This window comes from Calidris pugnax, unplaced genomic scaffold (genome assembly GCF_001431845.1).
Source record: "Calidris pugnax isolate Ruff unplaced genomic scaffold, ASM143184v1 scaffold294, whole genome shotgun sequence".
NCBI lineage: Eukaryota > Metazoa > Chordata > Aves > Charadriiformes > Scolopacidae > Calidris > Calidris pugnax.
In genome coordinates, this window is record NW_015094505.1 from 511,236 (window position 1) to 518,341 (window position 7,106).

At 63.0% G+C, this 7,106-nt stretch overlaps 1 protein-coding gene across 2 annotated transcripts; it reads right to left on the bottom strand.

Annotated features, from left to right (window-relative positions):
• Positions 1 to 14: 14 nt before the first annotated feature.
• On the bottom strand, positions 15 to 3,725 carry LOC106900858 (sestrin-3-like). 2 transcript variants are annotated; one of them, XM_014963071.1, is made up of 8 exons: positions 3,484 to 3,725; positions 3,138 to 3,320; positions 2,764 to 3,000; positions 2,548 to 2,659; positions 1,602 to 1,723; positions 971 to 1,161; positions 501 to 645; positions 15 to 255 (listed from the first exon to the last, which is right to left on the bottom strand). In XM_014963071.1, the coding sequence occupies exons 1-8, from the start codon at positions 3,676 to 3,678 to the stop codon at positions 166 to 168; spliced, it is 1,275 nt and encodes a 424-aa protein (XP_014818557.1). In that variant the 5' UTR covers positions 3,679 to 3,725; the 3' UTR covers positions 15 to 165. The 2 variants fall into 2 exon arrangements, with proteins under 2 accessions (XP_014818557.1, XP_014818556.1); XM_014963070.1 differs by having other exon boundaries at positions 1,587 to 1,723.
• Between the last annotated feature and the right edge of the window lie 3,381 nt (positions 3,726 to 7,106).

Below are 7,106 nucleotides of genomic sequence, written 5' to 3' on the forward strand. Positions count from 1 at the left end.
GGAGGTGGGGGTGGGGGGGCGGAAAATAAAATAAAAATGGAACAAGACAGTCAAGTAAACTAAATGGAGTGATCCCTCGCCGTCCGTCCCGGCGCCATGGGTCACGGGGGGGCTGGGGGAGGGAGGATGCTGGCCGGCCCTGCCGCAGCGCAGCCCCCTCCCCATCTAGGAGATCATGTACTGGGTGATGGCCTGCAACGCGTACAGCAGCTCCGCCTGCATCCGCGCCTCCAGGATGAGCAGGTTCACGTGGACCTAAGGGGGGAAGCGGGAGAGGTTCAGGCAGCTCTTCAGGCTTCGGTCCGGGACAAAGATGCCACCCATTTTCCTCAGGCAACTGCCCTTTCCTGCCACGCAAAGCCCAGCTCCTTACAAACAGCCCGTTTCCATTCCCCCCCCTCACCTGACTGGTTTAGTGGCCCAAAGGTTTCCCCGTACGCCCCCCAAGCACCCCAGCCTGCAGCCCCTGCCCGTTCCGAGCCGGGGGCCGGCTGTCCCACCTTCTCACTGTGCTTGAACTGCTTCCAGAACCTGTCAAACATCTCTGAGTTTGTCTTCTCTGGGTAGCAGGTTACAGTTTTAATGTAAACTTTGAGCATTCGCTCCAGGAGCTGGTTCACTTCTGCGTAGTCGTAGTCATCGTACCTGCAGGGAGCACAGGGGCGAGTCACGGCCGGCACCGTGTCCCCACACCGTGTCCCCACACCGTGTGGCCCGTGGTACGGCACAGTGGACACACGGCAGTGGCCACCAAGCACAGAAGCCCTCTCCTTAAAGCGCCCTGCCCTGCCCTGTCCACAGGAGCTGAGCATCTCTCCCCTGCCTGGCCCAGCACCCAGGCAGGTGATTCACCTCCATCTCTTTTCCAAGCCCACCTGCAAGACGAGACAGCCCGTGTGCCCGACCCTCCTCCCACCTGGGTCGGCTTGGTTTTCTCCCCTGGAGCTCCCCATGAAGCTGGTTTCCCTACCTAATGCCAAACATGCAGTGGATGTAGTTCCAGATGCCCCGCTTGAAGACGGAGGGTTCGCAGCCCTGCCTCTTGGCCATGGCACTGCTTTGCAGACCATCCACCATCCGAAACTTCTCATCCAGAAGATGCCCGATGTCGGAGTAGAGCCGGTTGACCAGCGAAAAGCCGTGGTCTTCCCAGGAGTAATCCTGTTGAGCACAGCGAGATGCTTTTGCAACTGCAGAAAGGAGTCCAGGACACGTTCCCAGGGAGAAGGGCTGGAGACCTCAGGAGGCAGCAGAATTCAATAGGTTTGCTCTGGGGTGGCTCAGCCACAGACCACAACATCCCTCATCAGGCAGCTTTTTAACGGCTTTGACCCTCACCTCCGTGAGGGCAACGGGGAAAAAATCAGCAGCCCTTGGAGACAGAAGTCACCGGTCACCTCCCTCTCCCCAAGCCCAGCAGGGGCAGGTCCCCTCCCGGAGCTGAGCTCCCCAGCTCGGGCATCTCACAAAAGCAGCTGTGCCAGATGTGGGCTGCATGGGCACCCCCGCCACCGCCCCGCAGGAGCGGAGAGGAGAGGAGAGGTGAGAGCCCGGGCTGCTGCCCGCCGAGAGAGCAGGAACCTCACCTGGACTCTGAATACCTGCGTCTGAGCCTCGTCACGCCGGGCAAAGTCCTGGTATCCAAAGTCAGGGTCCTGCGTGTAGCACGCAAGGTTGGTGGCACCGGTGACTTCCCCGTCGGCGTCTGCAGGAGGGGAGAGCCCTGCGGAGGGGTCGGAGTGGGGCTCAGCTGCCCTGTTCCCAGGTGCAGCAGGCGTCAAAAGCCAGGATCTCATAGAATATAGAATTGCCCAGGCTGGAAGGGACCTCCAAAGGCCATCTAGTCTGACCCCCCCGCAGTCAGCAGGGACACCCCCAACTAGACCAGGTTGCCCAGGGCCTCGTTGAATATCTCCAGGGAAGGGGCCTCAACCACCTCCCTGGGCAACCTGTTCCAGTGCTCCACCACCCTCACAGTGAAGAACCCTCTCCTCATCTCCAGTCTAAATCTGTTCCCCTCCAGCTTGAAGCCATTGCCCCTCGTCCTGTCACTGCAGGCCTTTCTAAACAGGCTCTCCCCAGCCTTCCTGTAGGCTCCCTTCAGGTACTGGAAGGCTGCTATTAGGTCTCCCCGGAGCCTCCTCTTCTCCAGGCTGAACAACCCCAGCTCCCTCAGCCTGTCCTCGGAGCAGAGGTGCTCCATCCCCCTGATCATCCTTGTGGCCCTCCTCTGGACCCTCTCCATCAGGTCCATGTCCTTCTTATATTGAGGGCTCCAGACCTGCACACAATACTCCAGGTGAGGTCTCACCAGAGCAGAGCAAAGTGGCAGAATCACCTCTCTGGACCTGCTGGCAACGCATCTTTTGATGCAGCCCAGGATACTCTCACTGCACCTCAACCACAGCCTCCTTTCCCCGGCACCCAAGGAGCCCCTCTCCAAACCGTACGTCACGGAAAATGCGAGTACAGACCCGGGGGAGCAGCACCTAGGTGTGCCACGCCAGCTCCCACCCTGCACGCCCACCTCTGCCCCCTGCCCCTCACCTTCCTCTCGGTCCTGCTGCAGCAGCCTCGTCTCCTCCCTGCCCTCCGTCTCCACCTGGATCCGCTGCATGCGCTCCCGCAGGGAATCCAGCTCCATGCAGGAGTCCAGGGACTGCACAGACACAGGGGGGGTGAGGGCAGAGGTCCCGGGCTGTGCCCCCCATCCCTCTCCCCCCCTCCCTCCCCGGTGGATCTCCCTCCCTTTCGGCTGCTCACCCGCTTGCGGTTGATGCGCAGCAGCTCCTGGCTGCAGCCGTTGCCGGCGGTGGCTTCGCAGAAGCACTGGTTCCCGGGCGACAGGGGCTTCAGGGGGGCTCGTCCCCCCGGCCCCTCGTCCTGCTCACAGCCGCAGCCGAAGACGAAGCTGGTGAGCGCGTGGCAGTGCGCCAGCAGGACGACGGCGTGCACCAGCTCCGCCAGCGACCAGCTCCACTCGCTGATCTTCAGCAGCTTCTGCAGGACACGGACAGACCAGCGATGTGATGCAACGCGATGTGGGGTGACGGCCCCCTCTGGGGACTCCGCTGTCCCCACCGCCACCCTCACCCCTGGCTGACAGCATCCATCCCCCCTCCCCCTGCCCCCAGTACCTCGATGTGCTCCTTGGTGATGAGCCACGGCCGGTGTGCCAGGATCTTGTTGATCTCGTTGAGGTTGCGGAGTTTGGGAGGGATGAAGTCGAGGCCGCGCAGCCACTGGGGATCGCCCCCCGCCCGCAGGAACTGCAGCACGTGCAGGTTCACCAGGTACCGGCACCGGTGCCGGGCGGCCGCCTGCAAGAGCGGCACATCAGCATCCCTGCCCCCGAGACCCCTCGCCCAACCTCCAGGACACCCTGACTTTGGCAGAGAAGCTGAAGGCACGGCCCGTGGGGTGGAGGGAGCGCGGGGAGCCTGGCAGGGCAGAGCAGAGCCCCCGTCCCCCCCCGAGGCTCACCATGATGGCGATGTAGTGGCGGCAGTCGAAGGGCAGCGGGCCGTCCATGTGCAGCAGGTAGTGCTGCATCTTGAGGAAGCTGTCCAGGTACTGCGGGTGGTAGCCCATCTGCTGGGTCACGGCCTCCAGCCGCCCCCGGCTGGCCAGCACCTTCACAAAGAGGAACTGGGGGCGCTCGGGGTCGCTGCCGGACATCTTCACCACCTGAGGGAAACACAGAATCTTCTAGGTTGGAAGGGACCTTAAAGATCATCTTGTCCAACCGTCAACTTCACTGACAAAAATAGACACCCACACAACAAACAAGGAGCATCATCACTAAACCAGACCTCCCAGCACCACATCAACCCATCTTTTGAACACCTCCAGGGATGGGGCCTCAACCACCTCCCTGGGCAGCCCAGTCCAATGGCTGAGAACCCTTTCAGTGAAAAAATTTTTCCTAATATCCAGCCTGAACCTCCCCTGGCGCAACTTGAGGCCATTTCCTCTCGTCCTGTCACCTGTGACTTGAGAAAAGAGACCGACCCCCATCTCTCTACACCCTCCTTTCAGGGAGTTGGAGAGAGCGAGAAGGTCTCCCCTCAGCCTCCTCTTCTCCAGGCTGAATAACCCCAGTTCCCTCAGCCTCTCCTCATAAGACTTATTCTCCAGACCCCTCACCATCTTTGTCGCCCTTTGTCTCCAGGCTTAGCTCTCCCCACCGCAGCCCCCAGCCCAGCCCGGGCTCTGCACGGGGCTGGGATCCCCTCTCCTGATGGGTGCTCCCAGAGGGACGCCATCGGGTCCGAAGCCACCGCAGAGGGTTCGGGCTCAGGTTGGGGAGCCGGGCAGAAGGGGGTCTCCAACCTGGGGGTCTCTCCCAGGCTGGTCTCTGCCTGGGGGAGGGCATTGCAGGGTGAGCAGGAGCGATGGGCAAACTGGGAGTGATGGTTTCTCACAGCCTTAGAGGCAAATGCAAGGCTGGAGCAGGAGAAACATGAGAGGTGAGACCTGACTGCCCAGCACCGAGCCCTCCTGCCTGGCACCGGGACGGGGAGAGCTCTGGAGCCACCTGAGCTGCTCTTGGGCTCCCACCCCAGCAAGCCAAGGGACAAGGACTGTCTGTCCTGGCACCTGCCACGTGGTCAGAAGCACACAGAAGGGACCAGAGCTATCCCGCAGCGTGGAGCAGGTCCCGCAGCACAGGGGTGCCTGGCACCGCTGGCACCGGGGGAAAACACGGATGGGCAGGCTGTGGAGGGGAGTCTGTGAGCCCCCAGCCCCGAGCTGTGGTGGGAGCAGAGCACGGGGATGGGCAAAAGGCACCCAGGCGGTGGCTGAGCCCCAAGGAACGGCCCCGGTGCCACCACCCCCCAACAGTGAAGCGGGGTCTGTACCCACAGCCCCCCCATCCCCGCCGCAGGGCACAGCAGGCACTCACCCCCATCATGTGGAGCCCAGCAGCACCCTGGGGTGCAGGAGTGCACCTCCCCCCCCAGCTCCAACACAAACGGAGTCACGGAATCAGGGAATTGTCAGAGTTGGAAGGGACCTCTAGAGATCCTCCAGTCCAACTCCCTGCCAAAGCAGGGCTGCCCAGAGCACATCACTCAGGAGCATCCAGGTGGGGCTTGAAGATCTCCAGAGAAGGGGACTCCACACCCTCCCTGGGCAGCCTCTGCCAGGGCTCTGCCACCCTCACCCCAAACAAGTTCTTCCTCACATCCCAGTGGAACTTCCCATGGTCCAGCTTGTGCCCGTTGCCCCTCGTCCTGTCACTGGGAACCACTGGAAAGAGTCCGGCTCCATCCTCCTCCAACCCACCCTTTAGACACTTGTCAGCATTGATAAGGTCTCCCCTCAGCCTTCTCTTCTCCAGGCTCAAGAGCCCCAGCTCTCTCAGCCTTTCCTCATCAGGGAGATGCTCCAAGCCCTCCATCATCTCTGTTGCCCTACGCTGGACTCTCTCCAGCAGTTCCTTGTCTCTCTTGAACTGGGGAGCCCAGCACTGGAGGCAGGATTCCAGTTGTGGCCTCCCCAGTGCAGAGCAGAGGGGGAGAATGACCTCCCTCCACCTCCTGGCCACACTCTTCCCTCTGCAGCCCAGGATCCCATTGGCCTCTTGGCCACAAGGGCCCATTGCTGGCTCCTGGAGAGTTTACTGTCCACCAGGACCCCCAGATCCTCCTCCTCAGAAGTGCTTTCCAGCAGGTCCATCCCTAACCTATACTGGTATCCACATTCTTCCTCCCACCTCCTATGGGAGCCACTGACCCCACTGTCATCCTCCTCCTGCCCGTCCTCCCTGCGCTGTCACCCGAAGGCTGGTGACCAGGGCACAGCCACAGCAGTGGCACAGCAGCAAACCAGGGCCACAGCCACAAACCAGCCCGTGCTCCACAACCACCCCGGGTCGTCACCACCAGCCAGGACACACACAGGGCCTTCGGAGACCCCGACCAGGATGCCCGCTGCCCTGTGCTCCTCACCCTGCCCATCAGAGGGTTACACCTGGCCTCAGTTGTGCAGCAGCTTGGTGTGCCACCACGGGGTGACCCAGAAGGTCAGGGCAGCACTGGTGGGGGGGGGCACAGAGCAGAGCACCCGGGGCTGAGCTGTTTCCTACAATCCTGCACCTCTGACGGACACGCCATCGCTCAGGTGGCAAGAGATTGACTTGATGCCATTTGGAGCTTCCTCTTTGCCTTTGGCCGTAGGGATTAAAAGATCAAAAGCCAACCCCAAATTAAAACGGGGAGGGATGAAGAGCACTCCGTCCCACCGGAGGAGGTGCAAACCAGAAGTGACCTGTGAAAGTCCCCCACAAAGTCCCTCTGCTTGGGGAAACGAACTGCCCTGGGGGGCTATGGCCACTGCTCTCCTTCTGGTGGGCAGAGCTGGGGGAGCTGGGGGGGAGGTGGTCCCCAGCGAGGAGCTGTGTGCCCAGCTCAGCCTCCGGGGCCACCAGCTCAGCCTCCGGGGCCACCAGCTCAGCCTCCGGGGCCACCAGCTCTGCTGGCTCTGCCCCCCCAGGTGATGGTGGAGGGAGCGACCAGGCACGGGAGGGTGAAGGAAGCGTCCCCCACCTTGCACTGCCCCTGGTGCCACCTTCCTCACCCTCCCCGGCCATCACCCTCCTCCCCTGCACCCACTCGAAGCCCTGGGTGGTGGGGACATCACCTCCCTCCCCCCGGGAAGGTGGGGTGGGGGCTTCCTTGTGTCCAACCCCCCCCCAGGCAGGCACCCCGACGCCCTACCCACCGCCAGCCTCCCCCCCTCTCTGCCCGGGCAGGTGCTGGCCGGCCAGCCAATCGCCAGGCAGCAGTTTGCATGTAAAGCAGGCAAGAGGATGGAGGAGCCCGGCCGGTCCTGCCACCGGGAGCCAGCCCAGGCCGTGGCGGGAGAGAGGGGCCCGGGGACCCTGTCTCACCCCCCGTGCCGGCCGGGCATAGACCCCGCGGGGTGATCCCCCCCAACCCCGGGGGCTCCGCTCCTCCGCGGGGGAGAGACGGCGGCTCCGCCGGTACCGGAGGCTCCGCCGGTGATGCTCGACGGGGAGGCAGCGAGCACCCCTCACCCAGCCCCGGTCCTCGAAGGGACCGATAGGTGCTAGTGCCCGCGGCAGGGGGTCTCCGCGGCGG

Coding starts and splice junctions, on each gene's coding strand:
- LOC106900858 (XM_014963070.1), bottom strand. CDS start 3,678: ATGTCCGGCAGCGACCCCGAGCGCCCCCAGTTCCTCTTTGTGAAGGTG. Junction 2,660..2,763: donor TGCGCATCAACCGCAAGCGG/GTGAGCAGCCGA, acceptor GTGTCTGTGCAG/TCCCTGGACTCCTGCATGGA. Junction 646..970: donor CACTGCATGTTTGGCATTAG/GTAGGGAAACCA, acceptor TGCTCCCTGCAG/GTACGATGACTACGACTACG.